General features: G+C 34.2%; 1 protein-coding gene across 3 annotated transcripts in view; it reads right to left on the bottom strand.

Moving 5' to 3' along the window:
- PCNX4 (pecanex 4) overlaps nucleotides 1-16,983 on the bottom strand; it is a 40,166-nt gene that overhangs the window by 4,161 nt on the left and 19,022 nt on the right. For all 3 annotated transcript variants that reach the window (XM_055538238.1, XM_055538239.1, XM_055538240.1), the window contains 8 exons: nucleotides 15,656-15,835; nucleotides 15,042-15,556; nucleotides 14,706-14,806; nucleotides 14,468-14,590; nucleotides 11,768-12,128; nucleotides 9,172-9,275; nucleotides 5,216-6,246; nucleotides 4,681-4,867 (listed from right to left, as the gene is read on the bottom strand). In XM_055538238.1, the coding sequence (XP_055394213.1) occupies nucleotides 4,681-4,867; nucleotides 5,216-6,246; nucleotides 9,172-9,275; nucleotides 11,768-12,128; nucleotides 14,468-14,590; nucleotides 14,706-14,806; nucleotides 15,042-15,556; nucleotides 15,656-15,835 (2,602 nt within the window). The remainder of the gene's footprint in view (nucleotides 1-4,680; nucleotides 4,868-5,215; nucleotides 6,247-9,171; nucleotides 9,276-11,767; nucleotides 12,129-14,467; nucleotides 14,591-14,705; nucleotides 14,807-15,041; nucleotides 15,557-15,655; nucleotides 15,836-16,983) is intronic.

Here is a 16,983-nt window from a genome sequence, read left to right as displayed (position 1 = left end):
GGAGTTTTATAGTTTCTGGTCTTACATTTAGATCTTTCATCCATTTTTAGTTTATTTTTGTGTATGCTGTTAGAAAGTGTTCTAGTTTCATTCTTCTACAAGTGGTTGACCAGTTTCCCCAGCACCACTTGTTAGAGATTGTCTTTTCTCCATTGTATATGCTTGCCTCCTTTGTCAAAGATAAGGTGTCCATAGGTGCGTGGATTTATCTCTGGGCTTTCTATTTTGTTCCATTGATCTATGTTTCTGTCTTTGTGCCAGTACCATACTGTCTTGATGACTGTGGCTTTGTAGTATAGCCTGAGGTCAGGCAGATTGATTCCTCCACTTCCATTCTTCTTTCTCAAGATTGCTTTGGCTATTCGAGGTTTTTTGTAATTCCATAGAAATTGTGAAATTATTTGTTCTAATTCTCTGAAAAATCCCATTGGTAGGTTGATAGGGATTGTACTGAATCTATAGATTGCTTTGGGTAGTATACTCATTTTCACTATATTGATTCTTTCAATTCATGAACATGGTATATTTCTCCATCTATCTGTGTCATCTTTGATTTCTTTCATCAGTGTTTTATAGTTTTGTATAGATAGGTCTTTTGTTTCTTTAGGTAGATTTATTCCTAAGTATTTTATTCTTTTCATTGCAATGGTGAATGGAACTGTTTCCTTAATTTCTGTTTTCTCATTGTTAGTGTATAGGAATGCAAGGGATTTCTGTGTGTTAATTTTATATCCTGCAACTTTACTGTATTCATTGATTAGCTCTAGTAATTTTCTGGTGGAGTCTTTAGGATTTTCTCTGCAGAGGATCATGTCATCTGCAAACAGTGCGAGTTTTACTTCTTCTTTTCCAATCTGGATTCCTTTTATTTCTTTTTCTGCCCTGATTGCTGTGGCCAAAACTTCCAAAACTATGTTGAATAGTAGTGGTGAGAGTGGGCATCCTTGTCTTGTTCAGACTTTAGGGGAAATGTTTGCTGTAGGTTTATCATATGTATGGCTTTTATATGTTGAGGTATGTTCCTTCTATGCCCACTTTCTGGAGGGTTTTTATCATAAATGGATGTTGAATTTTTTTTTTTTTTTTTTGGATGTTGAATTTTGTCAAAGGCTTTCTCTGCATCTATTGAGATAATCATATGGTTTTTATCTTCTGTTAATGTGGTTTGATTGATTTGTGAATATTGAAGAATCCTTGCATCCCTGGGATAAAGCCCACTTGGTTCATGATGTATGATCTTTTTAATATGTTGTTGGATTCTGTTTGCTAGAATTTTGTTAAGGATTTTTGCATCTATGTTCATCGGTGATATTGACCTGTAGTTTTCTTTTTTTGTGGCCTCTTTGTCTGGTTTTGGTATTAGGGTGATGGTGGCCTCATAGAATGAGTTTGGAAGTTTACCTTCCTCTGCAATTTTCTGGAAGAGTTTGAGTAGGATAGGTGTTAGCTCTTCTCTAAATTTTTGGCAGGATTCAGCTGTGAAGCCATCTGGTCCTAGGCTTTTGTTTGCTGGAAGATTTCTGATTACTGTTTCGATTTCTGTCCTTGTGGTGGGTCTGTTAAGATTTTCTAATTCTTCCTGGTTCAGTTTTGGAAAGTTATAGTTTTCTAAGAATTTGTCCATTTCTTTGAAGTTGTCCATTTTATTGGCATATAGTTGCTGATAGTAGTCTCTTATGATCCTTTGTATTTCTGTGTTGTCGTGATTTCTCCATTTTCATTTGTAAGTTTGTTGATTTGATTCTTCTCCCTTTGTTTCTTGATGAGTCTGGCTAATGGTTTGTCTGTTTAACTTCTCAAAGAACCAGCTTTTAGTTTTGTTGATTTTTGCTATGGTCTCTTTTGTTTCTTTTGCATTTATTTATGCCCTAATCTTTGTGATTTCTTTCCTTCTACTAACCCTGGGGTTCTTCATTTCTTCCTTTTCTAGTTGCTTTAAGTGTAGAGTTAGGTTATTTTGTTTTCTCTCCTGTTCCTTGAGGTAGGCTTGTATTGCTATGAACCTTCCCCTTAGCACTGCTTTTACTGAATGCCATAGGTTTTGGGTTGTTGTGTTTTCATTTTCATTCGTTTCTATGCATATTTTGATTTCTTCTGTGATTTGTTGGTTATTCAGAAGTGTGTTGTTTAGATCCATATGTTTGTATTTTTAATCATTTTTTTTTTTTTCCTGTAGTTGACATCTAATCTGACCACATGGTGAACAGAAAAGATGTTTGAGATGATTTCAATTTTTTTGAATTTACCAAGGTTAGATTTATGGCCCAGGATGTGATCCTGGAGAAGGTTCCGTGTGCACTTGAGAAAAAGGTGAAATTCATTGTTTTAGGGTGAAATGTCCTATAGATATCAATTAGGTCTAATTGGTCCACTGTATTATTTAAAGTTTGTGTTTCCTTGCTAATTTTCTGTTTAGTTGATCTATCCATAGGTGTGAGTGGGGTATTAAAGTCTCCCACTATTATTGTGTTACTGTTAATTTTCCCTTTCATATTTGTTAGCATTTGCCTTACATATTGTGGTGCTCCTATGTTGGGTGCATATGTATTTATAATTGTTATATCTTCTTGGATTGATCCTTTGATCATTATGTAGTGTCCTTCTTTGTCTCTTTTCACGGCCTTTATTTCAAAGTCTATTTTATCTGATATGAGTATTGCTACTCCTGCTTTCTTTTGGTCTCCATTTGCATGAAATATCTTTTTCTAGCCCTTCACTTTAAGTCTGTATGTGTCCCTAGGTTTGAGGTGGGTCTCTTGTAGACAGCATATATAGGGGTCTTGTTTTTGTATCCATTCAGCCAGTCTTTGTCTTTTGGTTGGGGCATTCAACCCATTTGCGTTTAAGGTAATTATTGATAAGTATGATCCTATTGTCATTTACTTTGTTGTTTTGGGTTCGAGTTTATAAACCTTTTCTGTGTTTCCTGTCTAGAGAAGATCCTTTAGCATTTGTTGAAGAGCTGGTTTGGTGGTGCTGAATTCTCTGAGCTTTTGCTTATCCGTAAAGCTTTTGATCTCTCCTTCATATGTGAATGAGACCCTTGCTGGGTACAGTAATCTGGTTTGTAAGTTTTTCTCTTTCATCACTTTGAGTATGTCCTGCTATTCCCTTCTGGCTTGAAGAGTTTCTATTGAAAGATCAGGTGTTATCCTTATGGGAATCCCCTTGTGGGTTATTTGTTGCTTTTCCCTTCCTGCTTTTAATATTTGTTGTGTTTGATCTTTGTTAACTTGATTAATATGTCTTGGGGTGTTTCACCTTGGGTTTATCCTCTTTGGGACTCTCTGGGTTTCTTGGACTTGGGTGGCTATTTCCTTCTTCATTTTAGGGAAGTTTTCAACTATTATCTCCTCAAGTATTTTCTCATGGCCTTTCTTTTTGTCGTCTTCTCCTGGGACTCCTATGATTCGAATGTTGGGGCATTTAACATTGTGCCAGAGGTCTCTGAGGTTGTCCTCATTTAATTCTTTCTTTTTTCCTCTCTGCTTCATTTATTTCTACCATTCTATCTTCCACCTCACTTATCCTATCTTCTGCCTCAGTTATTCTACTGTTGGTTCCCTCCAGAGTGCTTTTGATCTCAGTTACTGCATTATTCATTACTGACTATTTTTTATTTCTTCTAGGTCCTTGTTAAACTTTTCTTGCATCTTCTCAATCCTTGTCTCCAGACTATTTACCTGTAACTCTATTTTGTTTTCAAAATTTTGCATCATTTTTACTATCAATATTCTGAATTCTTTTTCAGTTGGACTCCCTATCTCCTCCTCTTTGGTTTGGTTTGGTGGGATTTGATCATGTTCCTTTACCTGCTGAATATTTCTCTGCCTTTTCATCTTATTTAGGTTGCTGTGTTTGGGGTGGCCTTTCTGTATGCTGGAAGTTTGTGGTTCTTCTTTATTGTGGTTCTTCTTTATTGTGGAGGTTCCTCCTTGTTAAGGTGTCCCAGTCATTACCACTGGAAGAGGGAGAATCTTGTTAAAGACACTTGTAGTTTTGGGTGAGGTCTGGGAGGTTCTGCAGAGCTTCCAAGCCCTCTCCCTATGGAGTCAAGGTGCCTTATCCTTCCAGTGCATTGATGAGGTCACCAACCAGGAATCTAGAGTTTTTATTCTGGCCTGTTTTTTTTTTTTTTTTTTTTTAATGGTATCTTTGTCTGGTTTGGGTATCAGGTGGTGGCCTCACAGAATGAGCTTAGCAGTGTTCCTTCCTCTGCAATTTTCTGGAAGACTTTCAGATGGATAGGTGTGACCTCTTCTCTAAATGTTTGACAGAATTTACTTGTGAAGCTATCCGGTCTTGGACTTTTGTTTCTTGTGCATTTTAAAATCACAGTTTCAATCTCAGTTCATAGTTTGTATTTCTGGTTCAGTCTTGGGAGATTGTACCTTTCTAAGAATCTGCCCTTTCTTTTAGGCTGTTGATTATTTATTCTTTTAATTTTTGGTTGTACTGTGTGGCATGTAGGATTTTAGTTCCCCAACCAGGGTCGAACCTGTGCTGCCTACATTGGGAGTATAGAGTCTTAACCACCTGACCAACAGGGAAGTCCCAATATAATCGATATATTTATACCTAGAATGTTATCTCCATCACTGAGGTTCAATACTTTATAACTGATTTCTATTCTTTAAGATTTATATACAAAAATGTTTAAGAACACATTTTTAACCTTACCATATTAGGATCATATCCCAGAGAAAACAAGTATGGTTTTTCTTGTAAAACTGCTTCCTTCCACTTTTCATCAGATACCAAACCTATGTACCAGTCACTTTCATATTCTTCAAGGCAGTTAATCAACTCTTTAAAGTCTTCTATTGGACCCAAACTTGCTTTATCGATCATTAGTTTCAGAGTGTACCTTAAAAAATGGAGACACAAAGAATTTTAAGTTTGATCAATATTTTTAAGATATTAAATTACAATTATACATATTTCAGAGAAAAAGAGACATGATAAGAGTTAAAGCAAAAAAATCCAGAAAGCCATACAAAACATAGATGCTCCACATAAAAAAAAAGTAATATATAATGTTTAAGTGTATTCCTGATATAATCATAGTACATACAAAGCATTTTTTTCTCATTTTTAGGAAAGTGATCATTTTTTAAAATTAAAAATGGAAGAGCATCTCCTTCTAAGTTATTTTTTAAAAAAATCAACATTTTCCCGCCAATATTAAAACTTGTATGTAATCAAAATAAATTACCTGAAAGCTTTCAGGGCTAGTTGGAACAGGTCTGGTTTTTCTGTGAGCCAATCCAAGGCAAGAGACCAAGGCAAAACACCACTGTAAACTCTCAATATATGACCAGGACTAGGAATCATATTGTCTACCCCAAACAAACTAAAGTAACAAGTCATTACTGCATGAACATAAAAGTCTTTTAGAACTCTGTCCTTTGCAATTTCTTCCACTACATTTGAGGCATTTTCTTTTGAAGGAAAACATTTCAACTGGCTTAAAATAAACTGGTACCAGTCTTCTGGAAATAATGAACTCATCTCCTTCATTTTGGAATTAGGCAAACAGTTAGACATCCACTCTTCAGGTAAGCTTAATAAGTGAGAATGAGAACAACTGAACTCCATGAGAGGGATATATGCCATGGCCTCCTGTTTTCCTTTGTCAATGGCAGGGTATCCAAGTGCAACTGCTTGGTAAAGACTCTTTTCAGTGTTTGTAGAATGACTATCAACATTCTGTGATTCTACTGATCCGGGAATAGGCAAATTTATACCTGGCAATACTTTCAACTGATCTTTTTCATCTTTTCCTTTTTTGATAGTTGGCTCTTCACCAAAAACATCATCAGACCAATCATCCAAATTTTCTGAGTTTAAACTATCTGTGTCTTCTGGAGATTCAGTTTGTGGTTCAGTATTCAAAGCAGGCAGGATTATTAGAGATGCTTTTCCTTTATTTTCAGTTTTGTGAACATTCTCCAGCATGTTAGACCTTCTAGAACAGTACTGAACAAGTATCCATACAAGTACTTTAACAAGGTCACATTTAAATTCTTTTAAGTTATCATGAGAATCAATTATGCCAGACAGGACATTCCTGGCATCAGAATAGAGTTTCACAGGCAAAACAGTACAGGGTGTCAAAACATTTCCAAAGTGTTCATTAACGGAACATAGTTTTACATATTCTTCTTGTTCAAAGGCACTTTCAAAAACTTCGTCAACTCTTCGAGCTTCAGCAGTGTGACAGGATGTCTCTTGCAATTCTAACCCCTAAAGAGGAAATTAAAAAGTACTTGAGGTTATGATCACTTCTTACAAAAAGAAAAGTAACCAGTTTTATAACTGTTCATGGACTGCATTCTCATAATAAAAATATGTAAAATGAAAAAAAATTATTTAATCTGATAGCTACATCTTAAATCAAACTCAATGACACACTTTATATTGGATAAGGAAATGAAAAATAATGCTGCATTTTTAAAGACATTATAGAAATTCCAATAGAAATTGGCAAAACAATTTTAATGAGTATGACCATAATTTTAAGACTGTAGGTCAAAATTGAATCACACTTATTAAAAACTTTTTTAAACTATAAAGATTTGGGAAGGAGCAAAATTGGAAATATACAGTATGCACATAATTTTGTATCCTTTCCATTCTACTTTATATAAGAGCATTATTCTACTGTATAGATGTCATAATTTAACCAGTACCCTGTTCAAGTTTTTTAAAATTATAATAACATAAAGATAATAATATAGATTTATGTATTTGATTATTTTCTATCTCCTCCAACTACAATATAAACTCCATAAATCATCTCTCTTTTGGTTACTCCTATATCCTCAGTGCCTAAAGCAGTGTCTGGCACACAGAAGGTATGCAACAAATATATACTGAAAGAATGAATACTTTGAATATATTCCTATATAAATTTTAAACACATTTTGATTACCTCCCTAAAATGAATCACCTGAAGAGGATACATCAGGTCACTCTTTACTATTATTATTGTAATTATTGCTTACTTATTTATACATTTTCTCAAAACTACCAGTGTTTTTAATAAAAGGCAATGCTGGCAGGTTGTACTGTGATCCAGGGAAAGAACATGGAATGTGACATTAGAAACTACTTTTAAATAATGGCTCTGCTCAGATGCTAGTACATAATCCTGAGTAGGTCACTAACCTCTGAGATTCCTTTTGCTTCTCCTTCAAAGAAAAATAGCCCTGGCATATAGGACTGTGAAGATTAAATTAAGTAATGAAAGTGCTTTGTCAAATTTTTAAAGTGTTACATGGAGCACAAAAGATTATAAAAGGACCTGCATAATTAGATATTTTAAAACCATACCATTTAAAAAATAGAACTAAACTAAGCAATGAAAATATCCTCCATATTTTGCATGATTTTTTGCCTTCTCCTACTTGTACATGTTAGACTAGAAAGCTAGTTCTCAAACTTTAGGTGAGTCAGAAACACTGGGAGGCTTGTTAAAACAGACTGCTGGGCACTGACCCAGAGTTTCTGATTCAGTAGGTCTGGGTTGAGGCCTCAAAACTGCATTTCTAATAAGTTCCAAGGAGATGTTAAAATTACTAATCCCAAGAACTGGATTTTGAGAACCACTGGACTAAAGGAACAGCTTTCTAATCATAGAAATTTTATCCAATCTGTGCTAAGACAAAAAAAATTCATTCATTCACTATTCATTCAACAAATACTTAGTAAGGGCCTACTATATGCCAGGCACTGTTCCAGGGGCTTAGGATATAGTCTCCAAATAAAAACAAAGATCCTTGGTCTTGTGACTTTTATGTTAGAAAATTGGGGGGACACAGGTAATCAACAATAAAATTAATAAGTAAATTACACAATTTGTTAGAAGGTATAAGAGCTATAAAAACAGAGAAAAAGTAAAGCAAGCCAGGAGGATTGGTGCAGTCAGGATGGGAATGGGTATACAATTTTAAACAGAATAGTCATAGTAGACCTTACTGAGGTGCCATTTGAGCAAAGCCTTAAAGCTGATGAGAGAGTTAGCTGTGTGGCTACCTGAAAGAAGGGTGTTCCAGGCAGAAGGAACAGCCAGTATGCTGGAGTGGAGTTAGACAGTTAAAGCAGCAGATGAGACAAAACAGAAAACAGGGAGCTTGACCATTTAGGGCCTTGGCTTTTACTCTCAACAAAAGAAGAAATCCTCTGTAGAATTTTGAGTAGAGAGGTGGCATGATCTGACTTAGATTTTAAAGATCGTTCTGGGTGGTAATAGGCTAGTTGTGGGACCAGAAGTAGAAGCAGAGACTCAATTAGGAAGCAATTGCAGTTACCCATGAAAAGGATGAAAGGGGCTGAGGGTGGGGTGGTGAGAAGTAGTGGGATACAGGATGACAAAGGCGGAGCCAATAAGATTTCTTACTGGATTGGATGTGGGGTATAGAAATAAACAAGGAATCAAATATCACTAGACTAAAGCCCAAATGTTTTTGAGCTGAAGGATGGAATTGTCAGCAAGAACTGGGCCAGTCTGATATTAAGAAGTCAAGGAAGAGGGAAGGTACCATCAGAAGAGACTGTCAAGGATTAATCCATGAAACAAGTGAAGAGATCAACTGTGTCAAATGCTTCTGACAGGTCAAATAAGACCAGGTGTAAGAACTGATCATTGGATTAAGCAATCCTCAGTCATTGGAGACCTTGACGTTAGTGGTTTTTCAGTAGCGTAATAGAAAGGGTCAAAAACTAGGGTAATTGAAAAGAAAATGGGAGAAATGAAAATTGGAGACATGATGATAAGCAATTCTAATAAAGCATTTTGCTCTGAAAGGAGAAAAACAGAGTGTTAGCAGGCAAGGGAAGTGGGGTCAAAAGAAGGTTTTTATTAAGTTGAGAATGCTTATATGATATAGGAGTGAAGAAAATATTACTCAGTCACCTTTTTGAGATGCTCAACCAGATAAGGATAAAAAGAATAAGACTGGATAAAAAAGGGGCAAGTATACTTTGTTATTATGCTCTATCATATAGTCAACACTAGTCTATCAATATGTGCATACTGAAATATACTTTAAAAATCCTAGGTGTTTCACAAATAATTAAAAGATACTCTTTCAAAGTGAGCTATTAAGTCTCTGATGTGTGCTTAACAAAAATTTTAACTTGTAAAAGAGATTTCAAATGCACAATGACCTTAATGTTAACACAGCAATAAGTATAGCCACATTCTAGAATCATTATCCATATTAAACGATCCTGAAAACGGCCCAAGTAATGAGACCCAGGTAAGAGGAGACCTAAAACAAATTAGAAAAAAAAGTAAGTAATTGTTCAAGCTTGTTTTATTTTGCCATGTGAATCTTTAAAAAATTGATAAAACACTAGGAACTAATTCATAACTCTTTCTACCCTCTTTTTATGTCAAAAATACAAATGACTATCCATTGCATATCAGGAGAAATTAAGCTTTTTACAGGAACAGTTGGAAGAGAAAACTATAGGTGATAATTAATAAGAATTTAAGAATATATTTTCCATAAAAACAACAATGAGAACCTCTTACATAAAATTCTAAATACATGCTAAATATATTAGGAAAACAAATATATTTTGGACATTTTTATACATGCCTATAAAAGTGATTTGTGCTGTTAAAAACTTACATAAAATGCTACCTACCAGACTATAATACAAATACTCTTAAAACTTAGTTTTTCTCTTAACATTATGTCTCTGAGATATTTTATTGACTACAATGCGCATTCACTGTAACAGCACTGAGACTTCATTGTATGAATGTAGCTAAATTTAAATATTCATTTCCCTGGTAATCAACACTTCATGTTTTCCAATTTTTCCCTATTATAAATAATGCTGTATAAATTACTTTGTACAAATCTGTTTGTACTGCTATCAAATAAAAGGCCTGCTTACAAAGTTGGCCTTGGAAACTTGTATTTCACTACCCTAACTGATAAACAGTCTCTCTTTGGGCCTAAACTGTTTGTGCAAAGAATACAGTTTATACTGAACACTTGCTTTCCTTTTGGGAGGCTGGAATTTTGGCATGTGGTAGGCAGAGGGACCTACACGACCACCCCTCAATATAAGGTTTAGGCACTGAGTCTCAAATAAGCTTCCCCAGTAGTCAACATATCACACATACTGTCACAACAAGTTGCTGGGAAATTAAACACGTTCTGTGTAACCCCACTGGGAGAGGATGCCTGGAAGCTTTCCAGTCTTTTCACCCTATGTGATTTTCCTTTGCTGTATTTGTTTTGCATCCTTTTGCTATATTAAATCTTAGCTATGAGCACAACTGTATGCTGAGTCCTATGTGTCCTAGAAAATCATCAAACCTGGGACCCCCAAAACACATATGCAAGAGTTTCTCTAGAACTGGAATCACTGGACCATAAAATCTAAAACTGGAATCCTTAGGTCATGAGATATGTACATCATTACTACAGACTGTTAAATTTACTCGTCAAGATAGCTGTATGAATTTACACATTCCCTTCCAGCAAGGTTTGAGAGTTCCTATTTCCACTCCATAGCTAACACTTGTTAATACCAGGCCTTTTTTTTTTTTACATTTTGCCAATCAGATGTGTGTGAAATGTTATCTCACTGTTGTTTGTTTGCTTTTTCTCCAGGAAATACTTAAAACACACTTACTGGATGAATATAATTGATTTGATAATAAGGTATAAGGTATTTATTATTTCAGATGTGAGTTTAACCTTACAGGCATTTTAAAAAGTGGCACTGCACTAAATAATAAAAATTAATTGGAACTGGATAAAGTATTTAAAGTGTAGAATATTTCCTATAAGAAAGGAAAATGACTATTCATGAAAAATTTGTATTACAAAAAGTTTTTACTAAATTTTCTCACTTAATAGATAATGTTAAAAACTCAACCCAAGTAAACATAACAATTTCAATTTTAAATTGCTGTTCTTTGCTAGCGGAGTCAGTGTGCTAGGAAGTCACTGGCCATATTTAAACGAAATATATGGCTAAGGTATATGGCAGGAGACAACGAACTATTGTCATCAGTTTGTACCTTCTCTAAAGCCAACCTTGAGAAATATAAAATAGTTGAACTTACATAGTGTATGATGAAATTAGAAAGCTATCACAAAATTATGATTATAATATTAGTCCATTCTCATCAAAAATCTTGCTAATATTCATACAGCACTTCATTTTGGAAGGCTATGGATCACGGACCAAAGCTTTTATGTTACCTTGCCTCTAGCCTTGTCAGACTGCTGAAGTTGGTAGATAGTAACTAGTAAGACACAGCACACTTCTTTAAGTTCTTCAATTTGATACGTAATACTGGTTATAGTAACTAGTAAGACACAAGCACACTTCTTTAAGTTCTTCAATTTGATATATAAAACTGGTTTTCACTCTATGGGCTTAAGCTGTTACTTCTACCTGACATGAACTCATCATAAATTCATGAACATTTTGGAAAATAAGGTGTTTTCATGCGTCATGGTGGGACTATAACCTGATTTGAGTCAAGAAAATGTTTCTTAAAAATTGTCAAAATTAAGGTGTTAATGAAATTTTCACTCAGTATTTTTATTTTATGACTTTATTTACCTCAAAACAAGAAGATATACTTCTTCATATTTAGTCTGTCTGCCTGCACATCAAAGTATTAGAATCTGTATAATAGCTGGATCAAAATACTGTTTTTCTGTGTGTTCATTTTCCTATACTTCAAATATATTACTGACGATGTCTTAAGTACAACCCATTCACTTACCTAAACTCCCAGCTGCCATTGCAGACTGCAGCGCAGTGGTTAAACCCGGGACCATCTGGCAATAGTACACTGTATCTGCACACACACAGGCTGTGGTGCCCACTACTCCTGGCCAACTCTGAACAGGTCGAGGAAACCCCACCAAGAACAAAGGAAGGGTAAAGAGGGGGAGTAAGGGAGAAGAGAGTAGTGTAGAAAAAACTATGAAGACCAACACGAATGGAGAGAAGACAATGTTGAGTACACCCAAAGTGGTGGCTGATTTTCTACGTTTTTTCTCTGTCCATGATGCCACAAACACAGTCACAGCAAACTGCAGTTTAGCGATGAACTGAATCAGACGATCACGCATGATACCAACCTGGAGAGATATAAAAATGACTTTTTTATTCTTAAATACTTATCATGAATTTTCAAGATCATATAAGAAACACAATAAATATAATTTTATCATTGCCCCAAGATTTTTGAGAGGATTGCCCTAATGTAAGATTCTCTGTTATAATTTTATTGATTCCCACAATTAGCAAATGAGACTATATTTTTAAAAGTTTAGACTCTCTTAAAAACAAGTAGTACTAAAGAGAAATGACAGAGTGCTACATCTATCTTATGGTTGATTAAGCTCTGTGTTACATGCTTGTTAAGTCATAAGAACTAGAAGTAGTAAATAGCTAAGCAACTATACTTAATTTATCCTTATTTTAGAGAATACTTTACAGATTAAGAAATCTTAATCTTAATTATACATCATGCCATATGACAAATCTCAACTGACTGAAATCATACTAAATATATTTATACAATCATAAAAGTATGTTCTTCAATCAAAACTGAATTAAATCAACAACAGAATGAAATGTGGACATTAAAAGACATATTCCTAAATAAACAACAGGTCAAAGAAGAAATCACAAGATAAATAACAAAACATTTTCAGATGAATGAAACACAAATCAAAACTTGTGACATAGCAAAAATAATCCTCAGAGGGAAATTTATAGTTACAACTGTATATATTAAAAGAACAGAAGTATCTTAAACCAGTAACTTAATCTTCCATCTTAGGACACTAGAGAACAAATAGCAACTAAATCTCAAGTAAGCAGAGGTAGAGAAATAATAAAGACTAGAGTAGAAATTAATAAAATAGAGGATAGAAAAATTATAGATAAAATCAATGAAACCAAAAGCTGTTTTTTGTTTTTTTGAGGAGATCAACAAAACTGACAAACTTTTAGCCAGACTGACCAAGAAAAATACATAGAAGATGTAAATTACTAAAATCAGGAATGAAACAGATAACATTACCAGCAAAAAACTGTTTTTTCTCTTACAGAAAAAAAATAAGAGAATATTATGAAAAACCATATGCCAACAAATTAGGTCACTTAGATAAAACTGACAACTTCTAAGAAAAAGACATAAATTACCAAAACTGATTCAAGAAAAAACAGAAAATCTGAATATACATATAACAAGTAGAGAAACTGAATTAGTAATTTAAAAGCTTCCCAAAGAGAAAAGCTGATAGCTTCAATACTACAAAATACTACATAGTACAAAATAAGATACATACTGAATACTATAAACATTTAAGAATTATTAATATAGTCAAACAATGTTGAAAAAAACCCACAAAGTCATAAGATCCACACTTCCAATTTTAAAACTACTACAAAGCTAGTATTGTAATCAAGACAGTGTTGCACTGGCATAAGGACAGATATATAGACGAATGGAAAAGAGAATGAGTGTCTAGAAATGAACCCTTATATTTGTTGCTTGACTTTCAACAAGGTGCCAAGAGAAGTCACTGAGGGAAAAATAGCTTTTTGAATAAATGATACTGAAACCACTGTACATCCATATACAAAAGAATGGATTTGGAAATTTACCTCATAACATATACAAAAATTAATTCCAAGTAGATCACAGAATCAAGTGTAAGAACTGGAAGACACAGTAAATCTTTATGATCTTGAAAGCAGTGTTTATTAGATATGACACCAAAAAAATACAAGCAACAAGAGAAATAAATAGAACTTCATAAAAATTAAAACTTTTTTGCTTCAAAGGACATTATCAAGTAAGCTAAAGAAAACCTACAGAATGGGAGAAAATTTTTCCTGATCATATATCTGTCAAGGAACTTATGCAGAATATATGAAGAACTCTTATTAAACTTAACAGTAAAAAGGCAAATAACCCGGGTAAAAATGGGCAAAGAATTTGAATAGACATTTGCTTCAAAAACATACATAAATGGCCAATAAATATGCATAAAGATGAACCATTAGCATTCAGAGAAATGCACTATCAAAATCACAAAAATAGAGTTCACATTAATGAAAATCCTGTAGTGAAAAAGTAAGACAACTGTTGGGTGTCTTTTGCCAAATGCAAAAGACAACATACTAGATAATTTTGATCATGTGAAATGTCCAGAACCAGAAAGTCCTTGGAGACAGTAGATTAATAGTTGCTGGGGCTGGAGTAGTAGAATGGATGGAGAGTGGAATGGAAATGACTATTAATGTGTATGAGGTTTCTTTCTGGGATGTTGAAAATTATCTAAAATTAGATTGTGGTGATGGCTGCAAAGTTCTGAATATATACCACAGAACCTCAGACTTTAGGTGAATGATTTTATGGTATATGAAATATATCTCATTAAAGAGGTTAAAAAAACATATTCACCAGTAAGAGTTTGATTCCTGTATCCAGGCTTCTGCTCCACCATAGGTCTGTATTGGAGATCAGCAAGTGCACTGCTGATACAATGACTGTCTCCAATAAAGCATTTTCTGTATTTTGCCATACCTGCAGTACACAAATTAACCATTTTACTAGGCAGAATTTGATAATTTAAGTAAACTGCTAAACAAAATCATAATTTGGGAACAGGAACATACTATTAAGTGCATATTAGTATTACCATTCTAAAAGCTCTTGTGAATCCAATGGAGACAGATACAGAGTGAAGCCTTTGTAAGGAACTGTCCAATGAAAGAAATGCTATCATAGCCAAAGGTGACACTAAGACAAAAAAGAGACAAATTTAATGAAGGCAAAATAATCTTTTACCATATTTAATTTTGGCCTGAATTTTTATGAGCACATTCAAGTAATTAATTAAAAAAGAATAAGCAAACAAACCAAAACATAAAGGAATATCTATATGCAATATAACATTATACAAATACAGGAATTCTGTAATATTTTTGTATACTTCCTAGATATAATGCAAGTTTATTATGTTTTATCTGCCTACCTAGATTTATTAAAATCCGTCTGACAACACCAATCTTCATAAGCTTTGTCTGCTTCTCTAGGAATAAAGTCACAGTTTGCACATCCTTTGGATAGAAAGGGTTCCGGAAAATTCCAAAGATATAGATACTTTGAATTTCTTTAAGTATCCACAGTATTATAAATAATATCATCAAAGTATAGCCAACAACAGCCTGAGGACTGTTTTTGGAAATCTGTGAGAAACTAGCAAAGTGATGCAACAAACCAGTTTCTAAGAGGGCCAAGACTAATACAACGCCGTAGAAAAGGTATTCCCTCCAAGTAAACTGGATTTCTGAACCACTGGATAAAGAATTAGATTTGGTTCCAACTCTGTGTCTGGTCACACTGTGTTTGAAGACAAGAACCATCTCACTTAGGTTAAGACTCAGTAAGAACCCAAGTCCAGTCATGAAAAGAACCACACCAACAGTGCTGGGAATGAAATAAGATGCTACAGCTGTTCCAGCAGAAATGATGAACATTATTAACAACCTGCAGAGGGGGGAAAGAAAAAAAAGATCTGCTTGAAAAGAAAAAAAAATGTTCCTTGAGAATAAATTACACTATCGCTTTAATACTGAAAATAATTACCGTAGGTGAGTTGACATAGATGAGCCTCCAAGGCCGAACTCTAAAACCTGCTCCATTGCCCATAAGAAAAGTGCATCAGGTGGGGGTAGGGTCCCGAGTGCCCAAAAAAAGGGTAAAAATATAAACAAGATGTGTAAAATCTGATTCATCTGTTCTAGAGCTGGCATATTTACCATAAACCTACAATAAAAAGAAAGTATTTAAATCATACAAAACAATAAATAGAAGATCTTTCCAGGAAAAACAATACATACATACATTTTCCCCTACACCCTACCTCCACCCTGAAACAAGAAATACATTTACAAAAAGGTCCTAGTACCAAACTGCAAAAGATCAAAAACACAAACTGTGCTCACTGTCCTTCTCCTATACCAGCAAGTAGTCAATTGTATACAAGTGTAGTACTTAGAAAATATATGTATTAAAATGTGAAAAGAAGGACTAAGTAATGAACTAAATAAAACTGAGTTTAGGGATTTGTAAAACTAAACTGAGCCCATGGCAAAAATACTTCTCCCTTAAATGTTTAAATATGGCTCCAATTACATTGGCTACAATTCCACTAATGAGTTTTTACAGTTAAAAATTTTTTAATTTAAAATTGCAGGCAACTCTAGAAAAGCCAAAGACTTTCTAGGGTTCATACATTAGCAGCTAGCAAAGAGAGAAAGCTCTTCTTTTCCTCCTACTCTTTCCTGTACTGTCTTGCTCCCAGGTCCTAGAATTTCAAGTCAGTATCCTTCAATATCAGAGGTCAGCAACCTGAGGTTATGAACACATCTCTGTGGTTTAGCCTGGGAACTTAACCAGCATACACTATTTCTATTTTGAATAAACAGTGGTACAGATTTGGGAACAGAAACTTGTACAGCACAATCTCATTAATGAGTGAAGTCTTCTATCTTAAGTGGAGAAACTGGTTTTTGGTACAGCACTTACCATTAAATTGCTTCAAATAATTTGATAAAAACTTCAAATCACAGAAGAATAAACATTATCTATATGTTGTTAAGTTTTTGGAATAAAGTTAACCAAACACCTTGCCTGGAAACCAACAATGCTGTAGTACTTACAGAGTTCCAAAGACAATTTTCAGAAGAGAAAACTAAATCTCAAAACTTATAGAATAGTAATTGTACTTGAATATCTGAGCTGCTAGGAACCAAAGTCACGCAGAAAGGCAACTTCAGTAATTATCCACTTTAGTCTAAATTAACAGCCCAGAAATAAATGCATAGCAACTACGATAATAATAATGGTATAAATGTGCTTCCTCACACAAATACCAGGATGATGCAAGCTAATGTACTCTGCTTCATAATGTA

Source organism: Bubalus kerabau, chromosome 10, assembly GCF_029407905.1.
Source record: "Bubalus kerabau isolate K-KA32 ecotype Philippines breed swamp buffalo chromosome 10, PCC_UOA_SB_1v2, whole genome shotgun sequence".
In the NCBI taxonomy this organism is placed as follows: domain Eukaryota; kingdom Metazoa; phylum Chordata; class Mammalia; order Artiodactyla; family Bovidae; genus Bubalus; species Bubalus kerabau.
Note: the sequence above shows the minus strand (reverse complement) of the source record. Positions and strands in the feature narration are given on the sequence as shown.